This window comes from Equus przewalskii, chromosome 17 (genome assembly GCF_037783145.1).
Source record: "Equus przewalskii isolate Varuska chromosome 17, EquPr2, whole genome shotgun sequence".
Taxonomy (NCBI): domain Eukaryota; kingdom Metazoa; phylum Chordata; class Mammalia; order Perissodactyla; family Equidae; genus Equus; species Equus przewalskii.
Genome location: NC_091847.1, coordinates 23821134 through 23843354, shown reverse-complemented (window position 1 = coordinate 23843354; position 22221 = coordinate 23821134). Strand labels below are relative to the sequence as shown.

Here is a 22221-nt window from a genome sequence, read left to right as displayed (position 1 = left end):
TGAGGTAATGTATTGTCACACATATGTTTACAGTAAATTCAAATTTGGAATTCTGTAGATAACCTTAGAGTTTGATATTAGGGTTTATTCATTTGCCGATTAGTCATTGACCATTTACTATGTGCCCGGAGCTATTCTGCATATACTGGGAATACAGCAGTCATTAAAACAGACAAAAATATTCTTGCCTTAATGAGATTTACTTCCTAGTAAAGAAGACGTAATAAAAAAGACAAATAAATTATTATATTAGAAGATAGTAAATGATACAGAGAAAAATAAAGCAGATGGAGGGATAAGGAATGTCAAGGATGGGGGTAGTTTGCAATTTTATTTTATATTGAGTGATCAGAGGAAGCCCCATTGAACAGATAAAATTGAATGAAGACTTGAAGTAATTGAAGGAGAGAGGTATGTATAAACATGGCAAGTAGAGAGATGAGCAAGGACAAAGATTATCAGGAAGAGTGTGCTTAGATTTTCAAGAAGGAGCAAGGAGACCCATGTGTCTGGAGCAGAGTAAACAAGGGGAAGAGAAGCAGGAAGTTACGGTGGAGAAATGAAAGAGGATCATAACACATAGGGCCCTGCAGACAATTGTAAAAACTTTTGCTTATACTTTTAGTGATATGAGGAGTCCTTAGGAAGCGTTAAGCAAAGGCATCTCATGATCTGACTGGCTTTTTAAGGAATCAGTATGCCTATCGTGTTGTCAATAGGCTGTAGGGGACTAGGGTGGAAGGTTAGAGAAAGTAGTGGGTTAGAACAAGATGGTAGCTGTGAAGGTGGTGAGAAGTAGTTAGATTCAGGATATATTTGAAGGTAAGCCAATAGGATTCCTTGATGGATTAGACGTGACATGTAAATAAAAAAAAGAGTCAAGGATGGGTTCAATGTTTTGGGCTGAACAAGTGGGATAATTGAGTTAGCTATTTTTGAGATTGAGGAAACTAAGTATGGAGCAGATTTGGGGGCAAAGAAAAGAAGTATAATTTTCACATATTATTTCAAATGTCTGTCATAAATTCAGGTGGAGATAGCAAGGAGATATTTGAATATGCAAGTCTGGATTTCAAGGGTAGTCCAGGCTGAGATGGCAGGAGTCATTGGCATATAGACGACATTTAAAGCTATGAAAATAGACCTGATCACCAAGGAAGTAACTATAGATGGAGAAGAAAAGAGTTCCAAATAATGGACACGGGGACACTCCAACAATAAGTCAAAATGAATAGGAGGAACTGAAAGAGGAGAATGAGAAGAAGCTTGTTAAATCCAATTGGCTATTGGATTTAGCAGCAAGGAGCTCAAAGGGATCCGACAAGAGCAATTTTGCGGTGAAGTGAATGTCTGGATACAACGGGTCTGAGAGACAGGAAGGAAAGGAATTGTAGAAATGAGCATAGGTAAATTTGAGAAGTGCTGATGTAAGATGGAGCAGGGAAACGAGCAGCTAATTGAAGGACCGCTGTGGGAATTAAGGTTAAAGAAAGACTGTTTTTCCAAGATGCAGAAATAATAGCACATTTATATGCTGATGCAGAAATAATGGAACATTTGTATGCTGATGGGCGGGATCCAATGGAGAGAGCAAAAGTATTGATGAACGTGAGAAAGTAGAGTGTTGCTCAGTAGGTGAGAGGAGATGTGATCTAGTATACAAATGGGGTGAGATTGGAAAATAAAAGCAACTCTCTTGGTGGGAAAAAATAGTAAAAGCATTTCACTCATCTTTTTATTTAGAGAATGAGGAATACAAAAAGAATATGGCAGAAATTTTTAAAGTATAGCAATTCTATTATTAAAGGAAAATTGCCATGTTATTCATCACAATTTTAAGTGCTAATTGAAACGAAATAGAACTACCATAATACATAAAATTACTGACATTAGTCCTACAACAGTGTTTTTTCTTTGACCTATCTTTTGTTTTCTCATCCTCTCCATATGGCACTTTTCCTATTTTGTTTTTTCCTTTCTCTAACTTGTACACTCATGAAATATCCTTCAAATCCTCAATCGCCACATGCAAACTCAGCCTCCTCCTTTTCGCAATTACAGTCACACAACCACAAAATTCATTTTGTGGCTGGATCTCAAAATGGTAATAGACTCAAAATTGAAAAAAAAAAATTTGTCTCAGCACATCTCAATAAAAATAATCACTAAATCACATTTCTTCCAGGTTAAGTACCCATATAATGGATTATTTCAAACAAATCCTTTCTTTCCTTAACTACCTAACCTGGGATATTTTTATAGTATCTTTTTATATTTGGAAGAAATGTGTATTTTAAAAATAATGCTGCAAGTATGTACCAAAAAAATCACATTTAGGGCCGGTCCTGTGGCGTAGTAGTCGAGTTTGCACACTCTGCTTTGGTGGCCCAGGGTACATGGGTTCGGATCCTGGGCGCAGACCTCTGCACTGCTCATCAAGCTGTGCTATGGCCAGCATCCCACAAACTAAATAGGGGAAGATTGGCATGATGTTAGCTCAGGGCCAATCTTCCTCAAAAAAAAAAAAAATCATGTTACTTTTATTTTGCTTACATGTAAGCAGTTTAAATTAATAAAAAAATATTTTCTCTCTCAGAATTGTTTTTTAAAAGCAGCCTTAGGAGGATTTTGACAAATCTCTTCCTCTTCTTCTATGGAGTTTAAACTCTTTTCCAATTAACCATGGTACTAAATAGTTGGGTATATAGATTTTTCTACGATTCCCTCTTCTTGCACTGTAAAAATTTCAACATACTGATGCACATAATTATCTTGTCTTTGGAGAATTTCAAGCGTGCTGTTTTTTATTTGTTGTAGTCAGAAGCCATGCGTGTGAAGTGGATCCATATGGAATGCCAGGGGGATGTGCACACATCTGTCTGCTCAGCAGCAGTTACAAAACACGGACCTGTCGCTGCAGGACTGGCTTCAACTTGGGAAATGATGGCAGGTCATGCAAAAGTATGTTGTGAAAATCAAACATTTTGCCAGCAGCTAGCTTCAGAATAGGGTTTTTAGTATTAATTAGTAACATCAACATCAATATTAGGGAGTGAAATTCAGTTCATTATTCAATTTTCCAGGTAACTGGAGCTATACTAATTAAATATCAATCTCTTTAGCAATTTTAATGAAAATCTTTCTAATAGCTAGATGTATCTTTGTTTTATTTTTAAAGTATTCTAGAATAATTTAATTGTTCTCTACTTAAATAAACTAATAAATACTATTTATAAATGACTTTTGTAAGTTTAAAATTTTGCACAAAAATTAGTTAAGATCTTTCTTTGGGGGCTTCATAATAACATATAGTAGAATCGCCCCTGTAGAAATGGTGTCCATGTGGAGGCTGTTGGCCTTTAAATGTCCCTGAAATGCCATGATTTTTAAAGCTATGATGACTACATTTTACAGTGTCCATTATATCTCCATTTTGTCATAGCGGTAGCTTTTTATTTCTGTCAGTGCTCCCTCTCTGGTCACTATTCTGCCATCTCTTCTACTTTCTTGTCAGATGCTTGCTGAGAACTATGAAATGAGGCCACTAAATCTGTTATAATTTTCAGTATAAATGGTTAGAATTAATAGTATGCATACTTTAAATTTGAGAACCCAAGAGGATCAACTGTTACAAAATATATGCATTTTAGTATTTTATTTCCATTTCTAACTTTGTATTAAATGTTGGGAATGTAAAGATACCAGGTCTCATGTTCAAGAGGTCCTCTGAATAATTGAGAATACTGTGTCAGAAGCCTCAAGAAATGAGAAGTTGTGTGTATGTGGATACATGTCTGTGTAACTAGCCTTTAAACTGGTCTAGTTGCCACTTGAGAAGTGATGGCACGTCGTGCAAAAATATAATCATACACATTTATACATACATGTGTGCATACATACCCACAATTGGGAGAGAAAGCATAAGATCAGAGTTGCATAAGCTTCAATCATCCCTAATGTAGTGTATCAGTCTGGGTACATTTATATTAAGAGAAAGAATTGTAGCTATTATAAGAAGAAAGGATCAAACACAAATAGATAGGTACTTACTAAATTATTGAAAAGCCTGAAACAGCGACTTCTGGACTATATCTTCAGAACATTCTTCAAAACTATTATCAAACTGGCCTTGCTTAAAGCTGGACCATCTGCCACAATCAGAAGCTAGGGCATCAGGAAGCTTAAGTGGCAAGGGTAACTTCAGAAACACACTGTTTCACCTGAAATCCAGGAATTAGGAAGTTTGCGCTGCAACAATTAGCTCCAGAAATGTATCACAACTGATAGTCCCCTACTGGCAAACAAAACAGAAGAAAAGGACATCCTCTTCCTTACCTCTTGATATGCACAAAGGAAGAAGACTGATATGGCAAAATTCAATTTCTCCATTAGATGAATACCAGCAGAAGCAGCAAAAATTGTCCTCATTTCGTTATTCCAAACTTGAGCTTGTATATCTGATTTTAAGCATTTAAATCAAAATGAGAACCATGGCTCTGTTTCTGTGAAATATAGTTTTTAGTTTTCAATTGTCTGTAGTACAGGAAAACACATTAGAAGAAACTTTATAGCTATTGAATGACTAAAAAATGTGACTAAAGAAAACAGTGGGGAAAATAGTTACCATTCTTATTTAAAATATAACATACACACACACACAAACACACATACACACACACATACCTTAAACCAATGAAGTAACCAGATTTACAAATTATCAATTAAAAATAAAAGCAAAAATAAATGTTAGCAAGAATTGGTATGGTGAAACCAGTGTTCTTATGTGTTGCTAATAGAATTAGAAATTAATATCACTGTTGGAAAGATATTTGATAATAAAACAAAAGACATAAAACTGATAATATCCTTTAACAAGTTTTTTCATTTTTGAATGAAGAAATTCATTGTAAATGTATTTATATTAACAAAACTCCGAAACAATCTAAATATCCAACAATAAATAAGTAGTTGACCACATTGTACTGGCTCTCCAGCAAGGGAATATGATGCTGCCATTGAAAAGACTGTTTTGAAGATTTTTTAATGACACAACAGAATATCATTAAATTTTTAAAAATTAGATACTAAAATGCATGTGTTTCCTATTTTTAAAAAACAAAAGTATCTAGGCATATAAAGTTGGTAGGAAATACTCAAGAATGTTAATGTTCAAATGAATTTGTACTACTTTTAAATAATATAAAATATTTTTAAGGAAAATAGTCCTGAAAGTAGGTAGACACTGAAAGGCTGTGAGGGCAATGAGGAAGAAGGCTTTATTCTTTACCCAGTAACTTCATTTCTGGAAATGTATACTGAGAGACCGTCTAAGAAAATGTACAAAAGACTAGGGTGAAAAAAATGCTTATCATTATTATTTTAATAATGAAAAGATAAAACCAACTGAGGAATGGTTTGGCAAATTATCATATATTATACTGCTCATATGGAAAGAATGTAAGACTTAAAATAATGGATCAATATAGAACATAATTTTGATGCTAAGATTTAATAAGAAAAGCAGAATATAAAATTGTATCCTCTTCTATGTAAGTAAGTGTACGTTAGAAAAATAGTTAGATAAGTTAAGTTGAAATAGTCACACAAAGGAATACAATACAGCAGTGAAAATGGATGAACCATGACTCCAACCATGGATGAATATGAAGAATGTAATAATGAAATTAATTCACAAAAGAATTCACACATGCAATTCAAACATGCAAAATTGAACAGTATACTGTTGGGAAATACATGTAACATATGTGTTAAAACTTTTGAAAAATACATGATAAACACAAAAATCAGGATATATTGAATGTCTCTGGGATGGAAGGGGGATGGGTTTGGGGTACTTGCATGCCTTCCAGTGTTCTGGAAATATGCTTAAGATCTGTGCTAGTTACGTGGATTTGTTTTTATTTTTATTCTTTATATATTAAAATTTTATAAATATTTGTTTATATACACTTAATATTCAATAAAATTAATTTTAAAAGAAAATAATAGAAAGAAAATATAAATATATAAAATATGTAAAATGATAATATAGTTTGTATTGAGGGTGTTGAGTTTATCAGTAATTACTTATTTTTCCTGTTCTTTTTTTCTCCAAATTTTCCATAATGTAGCTATTTTACTTTACTAAGAATCTCACTTATGTTATGGTTATCCAATTATAATTGAGTCTTTTGTATCTTCACTTTTATTAATAAAACTCAGTATGTTTTTCCTTTCATATAAAATATTTCCTTCAAAATTATATAGACTAAACTAAGTATGGGGTGCCCTAACAATTGGAGAGCCTTGCATATATTTTCATATAAAAGTCTGAAAGGGTCAATTTACTCTGTAGAGAAAGCTACCGTAATTCTGGCATTTTAACCCAGGAGATAGGTTTTTGTTTCGGGTTTTCATTTTCTTTTTGTCTTGTTTTTGATAAGGGCTATGTTGTACATCAGAGTTATTGGCAGCTAGCCTCAATCTGTAACATTCTAATTAAAATGTGAAGAAAAAAGTGATGCTGTAACTGGCATTTGATTTCTTTTCTTAAAAAAAACCCACATATTTAGATAACAGTAGTATCTTCACATGCAAGTATATGACACTGTGTGATTCTTTTTGTTTGCCTCTCACAGTCTTTAGATGCAAACTCTGAAGGAGGAGTGTTTTAAATATTTTAGAGTTTTTAGCATTGTCAAACATAATGAATATTACAGTTGCTATCTACAGAATGTGTTAAATTGTAATGAATTGTAAAATTGAATGTGCCGGATGTTTTAATAAATGTCCATTTTACAGTTACAAGTTATCCTATGATCTGTCATGTTTTTGCTCTACAGACAGTTACAGACAAAAGAATAATTAAATACAACCCACTCACGGAAGTAATTTCTTTTTTAATTAAAGTAATGCAATTAGCTGGCCTTCTTGCATCAAGATACATTTGGCATATTTTAGAGTTTAATTTTTGGTATTGAGTTTAAAAAATGCTAATTGTGCCAGTTAATTAAACAGTGACATTATGCAGTGTAAAGAAGATTAGGCAGCATCGGTTGTTTATGTTGGTAATCTTTCTTCTGCAGGACCAAAGAATGAATTGTTCCTCTTTTATGGGAAAGGACGCCCAGGAATTGTTAGAGGAATGGACTTGAATACCAAGATAGCTGATGAATACATGATGCCCATAGAAAATCTGGTAAACCCTCGTGCTTTAGATTATCATGCAGAAACCAATTATATTTACTTTGCTGACACCACCAGTTTCCTAATTGGCCGGCAGAAGATAGATGGCACAGAGAGAGAAACCATTCTGAAAGATGGTAAGTGACAATGTGTAACGTTAACATCAAACTGCCCAGAGACAGAGCACTTTTAAAGGATAAAGCCAATGTATGTCAAACTGACTTTAACCAGAACCCAAGTTACCATTGGTTTAAAAAATTTTCTTCAGTAACTTTATTTCTACATTTTTTACGTACCAGTGTGTTAAAACCTTCATTATAAAATTGAACTTGCAATTTTCCACTACATTTTCAGTGTTAAAGGAATTAAATTGAGCTATTTATCCACCTTTATGGAAGATGTAGATTTACAATTATATATTTACAGTGCCAAGTGGCAGAACATAAGATTTAACAGAACATTAGAGACTTCTGTAATATTTGGTTCTCACTAGAATATTGGTTGTGTCACTCAAAGTGCATTGAAAATATCAATGCCCCCATAGTCATCATAATTCTTGCACATTGTTTCTTACTTTATAAATCATTAAAATTGAGTTCTGTAGAGTTGTCTTAGAAACATCAATATCTATAGAGAAATTTTGTTTATACCTATTTTTATTTATACATACGAATGCATAATTATGTATATGAAAACATATGCATATACTTTATTAAAGTCAGTGCATTTCATAAATTACTTGGCTTAGGAACAACCAATCAAGTAACAAAATAATATAACTTTGGTATAAGTAGAAAAGATCTTTAATAATCCAGCAAAGCAAATCTTTGGCTTCGGTGTGTTAAATAACGATTCTGGATCAGTTCCCTCACATATACAGTCTGTTTACTTTTTGAATGTTATAAAAATTCTTGATTTGCAGAACGTTAATTATATGTTTATTATGTGAAGGACACTGTGCTAGCTATAAGAGGAGCTAAAAGGAATTTTAGGATATGGCTACCACCTTCAAGGAGTTCATAATCTACATGTGGAGATAACATAAATGCGCAAAAAATGTAAAGGCTTTGCAGCATTTAATTTAATTAATAAGTTCCAAGCTGGCCCAGAGAAATATATGATTAATGGAGAATTTCCACGTAATGAGAATCTGTAGGAAGGAAGAGCTGTCTTTATTTGGGTGTTCTCAGACAAGTATTTGTGGAGGATGTGGTATTTGGGCTAGATCTTAAAGGGAGAGTGTTAAAGGTGAGGAGGGGATATTTCAGCACATGCCATGAAAAAAACAAAAACAAAAACAGAGCACATTCTCCAGAAAGAGGATGAGGAGAAATTAAGTGGATCCCTACTGGAGGTTTTGTTTACACTTAACAGTGACAGAGGAGATGAGGAAAGTGAGAGGTGGTGAAATGAAAGAGCTTCAGAGCGAGGTGAGGGGGCTCAGATAAAATCCTGAAGGGGTGAGAGACAGGAAATGCTTTTGAGCCAAAGAATAATGGGAATGAAACGATATTTTAGGCGAATCAATCTGGTGGTGGAGTGCAGATGAATCAGAGAGAGGAAGGAGAGAAAACAAAAGCGGAGAGACAAATTATTTACAGCGCGAAAGAAGGATAATGAATGGTGGTCTCTCCTATCTTTCAGAGGGAATGGGGGCAGCACAAAGAGATTATTCATTCAACTCAGGTTCACTTTAAATCAAACCTTTAAAGATAAAAAAAAGTACACTTTCCACAAGTGACAAATGAAGTGCTAAAATGAAAAATGTCCCTGTTTTTGTCTTTTTTAGAGTTTACTGATTAAGGCAATATAAATCCACCATAATTTAACATTCCCAAGGAATGTCTAATTAGAGTTAAGATCTTTACTTTAAATTGGACGTGACAGAGGCTGCCTGCCTGCTTTTCTCTGTAGTGTGATATCAGATGACAGGAACTTGACAATTTTAGAAGGACAGTGAATTTGCACATTCTCTCTAACTAGGTGTGTTTGGATTGCTCTGATTTTCACCTAGACATTTTCAAGAGGGACTGAAATGCAATATAGAGGGTTGTTGATTTCTTTTCAAAAAGTGTCAGTGTCCAGGCTGTGACTGAATGTTCCAGCTAATAATCCTAACTTTGATAACAATATCTTATCAGTGACATTGGTGGTTCTGTGCATTCCACCACAGCAACAGAGATCAACTCTAATGTCTATGTGACTGCCAAGCACATCTTTACAGTGTTGCTTTGGCAGTATGGAGGTTGTGAGAACATTTTGCAGATTTTCGCACCTGAAATATATTTAACATTCTGATGTTCCTATACAAGGGACCTCTTCATGTCTTTTTATTTATCTTTTTCTCTTACTGGTAAAGAGAATAGTAATAGACATTATGACACAAGATTACAATATGTCAAAACAGAACTTATGTTTGGCAAATGGCAATTTGTGATTCTTGGAATCAGAAAAAATAAGTTTTATTCACTCATTTAGTGGGAGTGTCTAATATCCAACTTGAAGACAGGGAAGCAATGCTTGGTTTGACAAATGATTTTGTAAGCTTGGTGGAAATTCTGAGTCTTAGATAAATTTGTACAGTTTGAAGTAAAAGGTTATAAAAATTTTGCTGTTTGTAAATAAAACGTAAATATCTTGGACATCTTCTGCATAAGCTCAGATCCCTTCTAGAAAGAAAAAGACAACATTATAAGAAAAGACTCATTTCCATTCATTCATTGATTTTCTTTCTCTCAGAGGTTTATTAAAAAACTCCTGAGTGTGGTATATCCTATAGTCTTTGTGGAATCTTGTGGGCTGAAACAGTGGTTAAATAAATCAGAAAGGAAAATTTGAGACACGTATATCTTAGTACTTACGAAAAATATCTATGAAATGAAGACATAATAGTGATTTAACAAAAATAGACTTCTATAAGGACAAAACATTTACCAAAATCTGTATTTTTTAACTCTCCAGAATTTTTGCTAAAATTTTTGTAAAATTCATACTGTCTCTTTTTTAAATTAATACTTGATTTATTTATTTGTCCAGTCAATAAATATTTAATGAATGTCTTCTCTGGGCCAGGTGCTCTCTGGATGATGGGAATGCTGCAGTAAACGGGAAAATTTCATATTTAGTTTATATTCAAATAGTGGAAGGCAGATAATAAACAAACACACAAATGAACAAAATGATAAGTGCTATAAAGAAAATAAAGTAGAACACTGTGGTAGAAAGTAAAAGGTGATATCAACAGGAGGGAAAATTAGAGTAAGTGGTCAAGGAATTTATTAGCCATTCTTGCCGGGTATAATTGTTTGTCTCTCTAAGAGAAGAAGGTAGATCCTCTTTATAAGATTGAATTCACTTTGATCTTCTTATATGTCTTGTCCAAGATTCATTTTTCATCGTATGAATTATAATTTTCATCAGAAAGGAAAAAATATAAAAATGATAACACTATTCAATTTAGTATTGTGTGTATTCTATTAGTATAGTACTTGTTTTTAAACTGTATAAGTTAACTTTACTTGGATACATATATCCAAATCGAAGGCATGTTAAAATAATCTTTCATATCATTTTATATCTTTACAGCATTAAAATAACACTCAAAGCATTTTTCCTGAGTTGGAAAGTTATCAATGCCTTCAGCTATAACAGAAAAGCTGTAGTTTCAATAGATCCCATAATTAAACTAGAGATTTCAGGTAACCAAGTTTGTGGTAATTTGTTACAATAGGCACAGCAACTAACACAAAGCCTGTACTCTTAACCAGTTTGCTTAACCAGTTTGACCTTATATATTCTGGTGGGTTCTGAGTGATTGAGATCTGGAGCAGGTACACGTTGCCACACCTCAGAGTCTTCCTTTATTGAAGGTACTTATAGGAGCCACGAAGTTAGAGAACAATGAATAACTCTTGACAGGATGCAAGATAGGCTCTCTTTTTTGATATTATGAATACACGTGTTGCCAGGAGGAAGGGGAAGCAGTCTCCCTACACCAAACATATTCTGCAAATTACATATTTAAAGGTAATCTGTTAAGATACTACCAAAGGGTAGTACCATACTTATGTTATTGCTTGTCCAGCATCTGCAGGGTCAAACCCCGTTCTTCAGTTCAGTCCCATCCCCAGTATCTCCATAATCCCTCCATGGATTTTATAACCCAGGAGTTCCTCTAATTTTGTGTTGAAATGTCTGATATTTTGCCTGGGCCATGAATTATTATTTGATAATTCATCATTGTAATACTTAGAACTCTCACTGCTACCACCACCATACACACACACACACACCCGCGCACACATGACCACTAACTTAAGACCCACTTCAGAACTCCAGAAATATTTCCAGTCCTTTAACCGATCCTACGACAGCCCCTCACAACAGATTGTAGGATGTGATCTATTTCCACATGACACCGACTAATCTGTTAGATTGTCATTTTCTGCACCCAGAAATCACCATTTGCTTTTGAATTTCAATGAACTTCACCATTGTATAACTCTCTAGGAATTTCTAGTGTCTCATAACGATAGAGTTTTACAGTGATGAAACCAATGTGTTGGGATATCTATAATGAATTATGTTAGAGAGTTCCCATGAACTTTAAATAGTAATGATGCCTTGCAAAACATTTTAAAACTAAGAACAAGCTTTTACTCTGTTATTAGATTACAGGTGATTACCAATGTTGTTTTTCTGACTTTACCTCTGAACTTTCTCATGAAGTAAAGCTCTAAGATTCTGAGAGATGCAGACTCTGACCAACCATTAAAGGAAATAATGAATACATTTGTTAGTAATGAGACATTTCCTAATTAAAACTATTAAGAAGAGATTTGTGAGCATTTGCAACTCTTGAGAATCTCACACATATTGTCCCACTGAGCAGCAAGGTTGTGGCCTCTTTGCACAAACTGACTCTTGCTATCAATAAGATGTTAAACCAAAACTTACTGGAGATTTGAGTTCTGAAAATATGAGTTCAATTTCATGTTTAGTTTGTAAATAGAAGTTTCTCATAATTTGTGATATGTCTTATAAAATATATGAGATATTTGAAAAAAACTTTAAGCCCATATATGTCTTTTTGTCCAAGAAGTTGGCATGGATATAAGAAGATTGAAATCTGGGTTCTAAAATATATGAATTCATAAAAAAATGGAATTGACCGTGTAGCTAATGGGTTTTAGTAAACATGGAGGAGAAGACATCTTTCCCCTTATTTGTTTCCAGTCAAAAAAGGTATACATACACATGTATAAGTATGGATAAATACAGCATACTACACACACACACACACACACACACACACACACACACACACACGGACTCAGAATAGCTCTAGAAGCTTCTGTAAATAAGTCTATTATCTTGTAAATGTTAAATTGCTGGTAAAGTCAAAAGAGAGAATGTGAAAATAGTTATTAATCTCAAAAGTACCATTGAAGTATTGTTACAAATATAGTTGTTACATTAAAAATTCTGATCAGTAGTATTTTTTTGAGCACTTTAAATAAATTACCAATTTTCGGCATGAATTAAAATTTAAAAAATACATTCAACCCAGTTGTTTAATTATTCTTAACCTCATGTAATTTTTGTTTGCTGTTTCAGAAATCACTTGAGAATCCTGTATTAACCTAGGACTACTACTACGAACATTGACTGTAATTTGTGCTGTTGCTTAAGTTAATACAAATTTCTGATTACAAAACAAAGTTTGGTAAATCAGTCTTGGCTGACTTTACCATAGGGATTCTAAAGTAGGAAATGTTAGCTCTAATTGTGGGGCCAGATAATACCCACAATGTAAACTGAGCAAGTTCCCGTGAAACTGGCCTTTATGAGAGGATTTTAGGGGAGTATTAATAGTCATTGTCTGTGTCACAAGTATGTTGAACAATGTGACTCTGAACTATCTAACTTTATTGTTGCCTCCCATTGACTTTAAAAGTTTATTCAGCAAACTTTCCTACCACATAGCAAAACTTGGTAAAATCCCAATCCTTTCTGCTTGCAGCTAGGCAACAGACAGACCTCTCAGTCACTTTAAGTCAGAAACACAGCCCCAATTTGCTAATTAGAATGCCCAATCCACTATACATACATATATATCACAATTCTGAAATCAATATACCATCAAATCTTTCTTGTTCCCCACCTGTGTTGTCTTCTGGCTAGAAGCCTGGGAAAGAAAAGGGGGACATATTTTGTTCATTCTCTTTCTCTGCCCTGTATTTATTTTCCCTGCCATACCTCCCAGCTTGCCAGTCAGTTTTTTTTTTTTTTTTTAAGATTTTTATTTTTTCCTTTTTCTCCCCAAAGCCCCCCCGGTACATAGTTGTGTATTCTTCGTTGTGGGTTCCTCTAGTTGTGGCATGTGGGACGCCGCCTCAGCGTGGTCTGACGAGCAGTGCCATGTCCGCGCCCAGGATTCGAACCGACGAAACACTGGGCCGCCTGCAGCGGAGCACGCGAACTTAACCACTCGGCCACGGGGCCAGCCCCTTGCCAGTCAGTTTTTGATGCCCACTCACTTCTCAGCATTTGTGGGAAGAGATAAGAGGGGTAAGAGTGGTAAGGAGTGAGAATGACTTAGCAAGGGTCTTATTCAAATTGGTCCTGTTGTAAACTGGCCTTTCTCTGAGCTTGATAGATCTTTAAAATTTACTCTCTTGAAGGGTGTGGATATGTGTGTCCGAGTGTTTGTGTGTGTGCATGTGCAAGCTTTTGAGAAGCATTCTGCTGATCTTTCTAATTTCATTTCCCTTGGCCAAGGTGCATGAAACTCTATGCTTGTGACTTTGCATCCCTGAAGAACCAGTTCACGTCCATCATCTTATTGTTTGAGTCCCTGTACCCAGATGGGGAAATTTGTGGTAATGGACTGAAGACATCCCTATGCCAGCATTCTCTCTTGTGTGGTTCACATTTGGTCCACATAACGATTTGCAAACTTTCAGCACCAATAAACTCTGGGAATGCAGGTATAATGCAAATCGGCGACTACTATTCCACCACCAGAGTCCACTTTAGATTTTTCAGGTCTGAGACTTTCTCAGACCTGAGTTTCATGCATCTGGAAAAAACAACTGTAGAGAATTCAGTTCAAAGATCTCTCAGAGGCCCCATGGAAGTTCCATTGCTAGAGTTGAGATGAAAGGTACCCCTCTATTCTCTCTTTCCCACCACCTTTGGAGAGTGAAAGGTAGGGACTAGAGACTTACAGAACAGCAACACCTCTCTCCAAAGACATCTCCTAAAATTCTCCCCCTTTACATTCTGTTCTCTTTACAACCATTGATCTGGTTGAGGCATCCAAGAGTTGTGCAAACAATTCTGATCCAGTTGATTGTAAAATATGAGGACCTTTTTTTCACACTCACTTTGATTTTTTTTTAAATCATTTTGGCTTCTAAGCGAAGCTTTAATTTTAACATTCCATTACAAATGTCATTATTATATTATAACAGTGAGTTACTATTGCTCCTGATTCTGCAAGATTATGAACCAAATTGTAAGATGTCCTAATAGTCATTAGGCAGTGGTCCAAATGACACCTGGAAAGGAGATATAAGAAAAACAACAATAAGACTATCTTGAAAATTCACTTAAACATACGGATGACAATAAATAGTATTTCACTCACTTTTATGCTCCTAGGCTTTTTTTCTTATCTGATTTTAATACCAGTTAGATTGTTAATTTTTATTTTAATCATTTAAAAATAAAAATTTTGCAAGGCTTAGAATTGAGTCTCTTCAAATCAAAGTGTTAAAAAAATAACATAAATTCACACACAGAAAGCTCTCAAGAGATTCCATGACAGCGCCATCACTAGACATGAGGTGAAGGAGCATCTCTCCACCCTCTTGTGCTTTCCTCCGATTGTAACGTCTCAGATGTTGCCTTTGACTATCATTTATATTTGTAAGTGTAAGGAAAACCAGACATGGCATATTTTCTAAAATGTTATATTTCTAGTCAGGAAACAGTATTATCTGAGTTAATTTTCTGTCCAAATTCTCCAGAATCACAAAATATATAAAGGGTGTACGTAAAAATTAAAATTTCCAGCCCCAGACTGGCACTGGCTCTCAAGATGAGTGCAAAGATTACTCATTTGCTGTGCATCACAAACCATGGAACTGATCCTATTAACTAATTCCCATTGCTTATACTATTTTATCTTATGCCTCAGAGAAAATCCTGTAATTTGGGGTACCATAGTCATGACTTGTGAACTGAACAAATTGTATTATGGGGAGTGTGCTCTAGCAGAAGGAACCTAAGACACTTAGCCAGGGGTTTGTGTGTTCCATACTTGCTCTATCACAGATTGGTTTGAGGACGACCTTTGCCAGATACGTTTATCTATATTTAGAGTCAAAAATTTTGCATTTAATGTCAATCATATTAGTTCTTTGGTACCACATAGACAAAAATCTTTAAGTAATTGATGTTTTTATTTCCTTTTTTTTTTCTGAGCAAAATGGCTAAAGTAACTGGTATTCTTTTGTTCTATTCAAAAATGGCTGCAGGTGCTAGCCCAGTGACATAGTTGTCAAGTTTGCATGCTTGGCTATGACAGCCCAGGGTTCACAGGTTCAGATCCTGGGGGTGAACATACACACTGCTCAACAAGCCATGCTGTGGCAGCATCCCACATATAAAATAGAGGAACACTGGCAAAGTGCTAGCTCAGGGACAGTCTTCCTCAAGCAAAAAGAGGAAGATTGGTGATAGATGTTAGCTCAGGGCCTATCTTCCTCACCAAAAAAAGAACCAAAAGGCTGTAAATCTTACTCTGAATACCTATATTTTTCTTCTGAGAAATTCTAGCTGCTATTCTAATTGTATTTCTAAAAATCAGTCTTATTGCAGCATAATTTACATATGATAAAATTCACCTTTTTTAAAGGAACAGTTCAATGTATCCAATTGAGTAACCACCACTAGAATCAAGTTAGAATATTTCTATGACCCCAGAAAGTTCCCTCATGTCTTTAACAATCACTTATCTAATTTCCATTCTGATCTGATTGTTCTTTACATGCTTTTACCTTTTCTGAAATATCAGAAAAATTTAATCATCTAGTGAGTTTGGCTTGCTTCACTTAGATAATGCTTTTGAGATTTCTCCATGTTGTTGAGTGTATCAAATATTTATCCTTTTTTATGTTGGGTTGCATTATTTTATATGGATGTACCACAATTTTTTTTATTCAATTACCAGTTGATGTTCATTTGGATTGCTTCCAGTTTGGTCAATTATGAAGAAAGCTGTTATAAACATTTGTATACAATGCATTGTATGGACATGTGTTTTCATTTCTAAAAGTGGATTGCCTGGTAATATGGTAGGTGTATGTATAACTTTCTAAGAAACTGCCAAACTCTTCAATCTGTTCAAACTGTTTTTCAAAGTGGCTGGATCATTTTGCTTTCCCAACAGTAAGGTACAGGAATTTTAATTGCTCTGCCTTCTCTACAGCACAATATTATCAGTCTTTTTCATTTGAGTCATTTTAATAGGTATCTGTTGATAACTCATTGTTTTAATTTAAGGGTTTCCCCATCAAGGTCATCTTAAGGTCTGATTCTATTAACAGCTTCCCTCTTCTGTTGGCCAGTTTATCTCAATGAATTGTTTGTCTTTTGTTGCTTTTTGTGTATCTCATAATTATTTACTGAATATCAAATAGTACATAGAAAAATCTTAGAGACTCAAATAGATAAAGTTTATGCTTAGAGAATAAGCATATTTCTTCTGTCAGTGTATTAGGGTGGAGAGTTTGGTCAATCTATTCAGTGATTGGGCTGGGTTTGGATTTTGTTCTCATTATAGCTACCTTTGGTGAGCCAAAGCTTCCAGATCCTTTCAGTGATGGGCTGATACGACCTTGTGTGTAGTGTGGAGACTCAAGGATGCCTGCTCATTCCTCAGCTTTCTATAGTCCCTACATGGCTGCCTCACTGAGGGGTCTCTCTCCACTCTTGAGGTTCCCTCAATGGTAGACTGTTGTGATCTGTTACTAAGTAGAAGGCCCATGGTGGGTGAAAGAAGTGTTCTCCATTCTCCTGGTCCAGGTTCACTCTTAGGTCCTGTGTGTCTGGGCTTTGGAGCTGGGTCTTTCTGTGCCTCTCCTCCCTTGGCAGTCAACATCTTCCATGTATCTGTGGGAGGTCTTTGGCAGGAGATAATCTTCTGCTTCACTGCCCTACGTAGCAAATCTCTGGTGTTTGTATCAATCCAGGATTCTGGGTCCAAGTAGCTTTACTACACTGCCTCCAGAGGCAAACAGCTTTGCTTCTACTCTTCCCTCAACATTGATGTAGCTTTGTTTTGGACCAGTGGCAGTTGAGTTTCTTAACCTTCTTCGATCATTAGACTAGTGTTGCTTGTTGTGAGTAGCAAACTTGTGGTGGGATAGGGGTGTTTCCTACCTCCCTCATGGTCACGTGGCTTTGGCTTCTACCCTTCCTCAAGGGCAGCTTGTCTTTGCAGCTCACCTTACCTTTGGGGAAAGGAAGTGTTCCTGACCCTTTCCTACAACAAATGATGTTCGTTTCTATACCTCCCTCACAGGCAGTGGATTTTTGCCTTGCTTCTGAGAGTGGGAAGTTCTGCTTCTCCTTCCCCTTTCCCAGTGGTTTAAGGGATTCCCTTTGTAAGAGAGAAGAGTTGAGGGATAAGGTGGGTTTCTGTTCTGTGAGACACACAGGGTTCTCTGTCAGGTCTCCCACTATGCCTTCAGTGTTCTTCTTGTGAACTAACTGAAAGGAATTGTTTGTGTCAGGGTTGCCCCCAAATTCAAAACTCTCACATTAAACCACACTTGGTTTTAAGAATTCTTTACCATTTTAGCTTTTTTAAAAAGTCTACTTTTATGTCAGTTGTGTCTTCCTCCTATGCACTACCAACGACATTTCATGTGTCCCATTTTTCCTGGAAGAGGACTGTCACTCTTAGGATTTTTTTCACCTTGTAGCCTTGGCATCTCAGCATTAATTTAGACTCAAGAAAAGTTATGATTTTATAGATTATTAGGCTTCCTCTTACTGTTATGTGTTTCAATGTTCTTTTGCTGCTTTCTGCCTCCTAAGCCAAGCCCAACTCCACATGTCTACAATTCATTAATGCAAATAGGAAATTGAAGAACAAGATTGAAATTTTTTTGAAAACTACTTTCTTCCCCTTTACTTTAGCATTAGAATCAATTATTTAATAATAGCTGGGTACTATTTATGAATACATATGAATTCTTTGTGATGCTTTGAAACATCCACAGTTTACATATAAAGAAATTTCACTTGATCCAAAAAGATTGAAGTGTTGTCTACTTTCTACAAGCTCACATTGTATTATTTTTTGACCAGAAAATAAATAAATAAAAGCAGTGATGGGAGTTTTCACTTTGCAAAAAGAAAATTGATTAATGCATTATATTATCAGAGAAAAAATCCATTATTATTAACGAGATGGTGCAGAATGATATGATTAAGGGTTATCTCATAATTTGGTCCTTATTTATTGCCAAGATTTCCATTCATTTTCCTACATAAGACGTTATTTAATTGCCAAAGATCTTCCAGATAGTAGGCGAGGTATTCATCTAAAAATATAAAATTGTCATTCTCAAAGAGTTTGGGTTGTAGTTGAATGTATCTGTAACATTACAAATGAGGCAAAGGAATAAACAGAAGACTAAGCAAATAATTTTGCCTGACTTTGCCCTCTATATCCATAAAAAATCACTTAAAAATATTTTTTAACAAATAAATGAATAATAGTACTGAAAAATTGAAAAGTCATCTGTCATCAGTGATCAGAAATAATGAGAATTTCCTAGCTAGAATGGAGATTGGATGAGATTGACTAGAGCACAAGAAACCGTAGCCTACACCACCACAGGGGTAAACTTCAGATATGAGAGTTGAAAAGGAGAACCCTATGGTCCTAATAAAAACTAAAAGACATGAAGAGAAGCCCTTAAGGCAATCTTTAAACTACTTTAATAATGAAGTCAACTAAAAATAATGGATCCAGTTCAATCCATCTCCCCTGGCATTAATTATACTTTTTAAAAGAATACACAAAAAATGGATTAGGATGTGTCTATTAATTTAGAGAAAAAAGATAAAGTTAAAATTTTACCTCAAAAAGCATATAAAAATAAAGCTTAAAGAGCACAAAAATATAAAATTAGTGAAATAACTTCATTTTTTTAATGATATTGGGATTTGGAACATTTTCTTAAGCAAGACACAAAACTTGGAAGCCATTAAATGAATTTTAAAATATATATTTATATATATATAATATACAAAAGGAAGATTTAAAATATTTTTATGACAAAGGACATAATAATTGAAAACACAGAAGATAAACTAGGCAAAAATATTCGCAATATTTATAACAGAAAAAAATGATTATTTTATGGAATAAAGACAACGTAAGAAAAAAATTTTAAAAAGTATTTGTCAAGGCAATTCATAGAAGGATACAAATTTCCTTATTAGACACATGGAGAGGTGCTCAACATCAGAGTAATCATGAAAATGTAAATTAACACAATAGTATGACTTTTACCACCTTTATAAGATTAGAAAAAATAAAAGATTGGGCCTGGCCTGGTGGTGTAGTAGTTAAGTTTGGTGCTCTCTGCTTCGGCAGCCCAGGGTTTGTGGGTCTGGATCCCAGGTGCAGACCTACTCTACTCATCAGGCCATGCTGATGAGGCATCCCACATACGAAATAGAGGAAGATTGTCACAGATGTTGGCTCAGGACCAATCTTCCTCACCAAAAAACGTCATTGTAATAAATAGGGGCCAGCTGTATGGCTTAGTGGTTAAGTTCATGTGCTCTACTTTGGTGGTCCAGGGTTTGCCAATTCAGATCCTGGGTGTGGACTCAGCACCATTCATCAGGCCATGCTGAGGTGGCCTCCCACATGGAGGAACTAGAAAGACCTGCAGCTGTCATATACAACTATGTACTGGGGGGGGGGTGGGGGGGTGGGGATGGGAGAAAGAAAAAAAATAATAATAAAAGATCAATAATATGTAATATTAGTGAGACAATAAGAAAATAAAATATTTCCCACACTATTTGGGAAAACGTAAATTGTTACAGTGGTTTTGAAGCATTATATGGTAATATGTATGAAAATTAAACTATATATAATGTTCAACCCAACAATTCCACTATTGGTTATCTATTCTCTTGATGTAATACACATGTTCAAAAAGAAGCATTATTTGTAATAACAAAGAAATTGACAACAACATAAATGTCCATCAAAAGAGATATGGTGCATTTTTACTATGAATAATACTAAGTAGCAGTTAAAATGCATGAGGTAGAGCTCTATATACTGATATGAACAAAACTCCAAGTCAAACTGATAAGTAAACAAAGTGAATCGCAAAATATTTTAGGCAGGCAGGATGATCCTATTTATGTAGGTATACAAATATTTTTTTGGAAAAGATTAATGAACTGTTTATAGTGATTACTTCTAGGGAGGGCTGTGTGAATTATTTTACTCACATCTGATTGTCCTTTTAAAACACATACAACCGGAAATGTGCTTGTATCTTACATAATAATTTAAAAGAAAATAACTACTACAAAGAGATGCAGTTATAGATAAACATGTAAAAGAGTTTTAATGCAACTAGCGAAACTATGATCACTTTTGTTCATGCTAATATAAGTTGGTTTCTTCAAACATGGATAGTTTCTTTAAAAAAATGAACAGCCCTAAACTTTCATCTTACCTCTCAGATGGATGTTATTTTAGTTTAGTCTGCCTTTGCCTGCTCATCCCTTCCCCAAATTCTTTATACCGTTGAATTTCTTCCTGTTATATTTACATAAGGGCTTTTTTCTAAATAAATGTGTGTCTTCTCATTGCAGGCTAGTTGTGCTGCAATCTTTGCCTTATATCTTCATAAACATCTGTCTACTCTCAGTCATGACAATCAGCTTTGAAAAAAATAGCTTCAGGACCAATATTTTTGTGACCTACACAATAGTTAATTGTTTTGGCAAGTCCTCTATAGCATTTCACTTTGAGACTACTTTGAAGATTACAAACTTAAAATGGGCCAAAAAGAAAACATCAATTTTGTCTCATAATTATTTTTTTAAAATTTTAAAAGTAAAATATTGAATCAAACATTTAAAATACTAGTGAACTCATGTTATTGAAACTATCAATCTCGGATATCTAAGTAATGTTTTCCAATTCTGTAATTTGAAGTTTTTATTTCATCATAAGATAGATATACATTTTATACATATAAATGTTTTATGTTCATCAATATATATAGCTCCTCCAAGTTAATAATGATTATTTTTACAAATTTCATGGTTTCAATACTTGAAATGATATTTTAAACCAATTTAAATCTGATCTAATTGGCAAAATATTTGTTGTTGTGTAAAAATAGCATTTACTAAGCTCCTAGTATGTACCAGACATTTCGTATAATTTATTCTGACCTCAAAGTAAGCCTTGAGTGTAGGAGATATTGTGATTTTTGCACAAGTTAGAGACCTGGGGCTTAAGGAGTTAAGGAATATTTTTTTGTAATTCAATTAGTTACATGCTATGCTGGAGTTTGAACTTGTTTGTCTGATCACAGAATTTCCAGGTGCCATATTCTTTCTAACATGCCATAATACCTCCACTAATTGTGCTGTTATTAAATTAGCTTAGGCTAAGGAAAATTAGAAAACAATTGTTATAGAAATTTGGACATAAAAATGTCCTTAAAGATAGTAACATAGTGCAGAGTTTAAATGAGCAGGCGCAGGAGTCAGAATGTCTAAGTTTGAATTCTGCTCCATGACTTATTAGCTGTGTAACCTTGGGCAGGATATGTAACCTCTCCAAAGCTTTGTTTACTAAATCGGTAAGATAGGAATAGTGATTTTTCTCAGTTGCTCTGAGGTAGGAGCCATCATGTTCATAAGGTACTTAATACATGGTAGGTACTTAATACAGAAATGGCTGGCATTATT

General features: G+C 34.6%; 1 protein-coding gene across 3 annotated transcripts in view; it reads left to right on the top strand.

The window, feature by feature from the left end:
• The window catches only part of LRP1B (LDL receptor related protein 1B), a 1824802-nt gene that overhangs the window by 1036624 nt on the left and 765957 nt on the right, over window positions 1-22221 (top strand). For all 3 annotated transcript variants that reach the window (XM_070581263.1, XM_070581262.1, XM_070581261.1), the window contains 2 exons: window positions 2818-2961; window positions 7086-7322. In XM_070581263.1, coding sequence (XP_070437364.1) covers window positions 2818-2961; window positions 7086-7322 — 381 coding nt within the window. The remainder of the gene's footprint in view (window positions 1-2817; window positions 2962-7085; window positions 7323-22221) is intronic.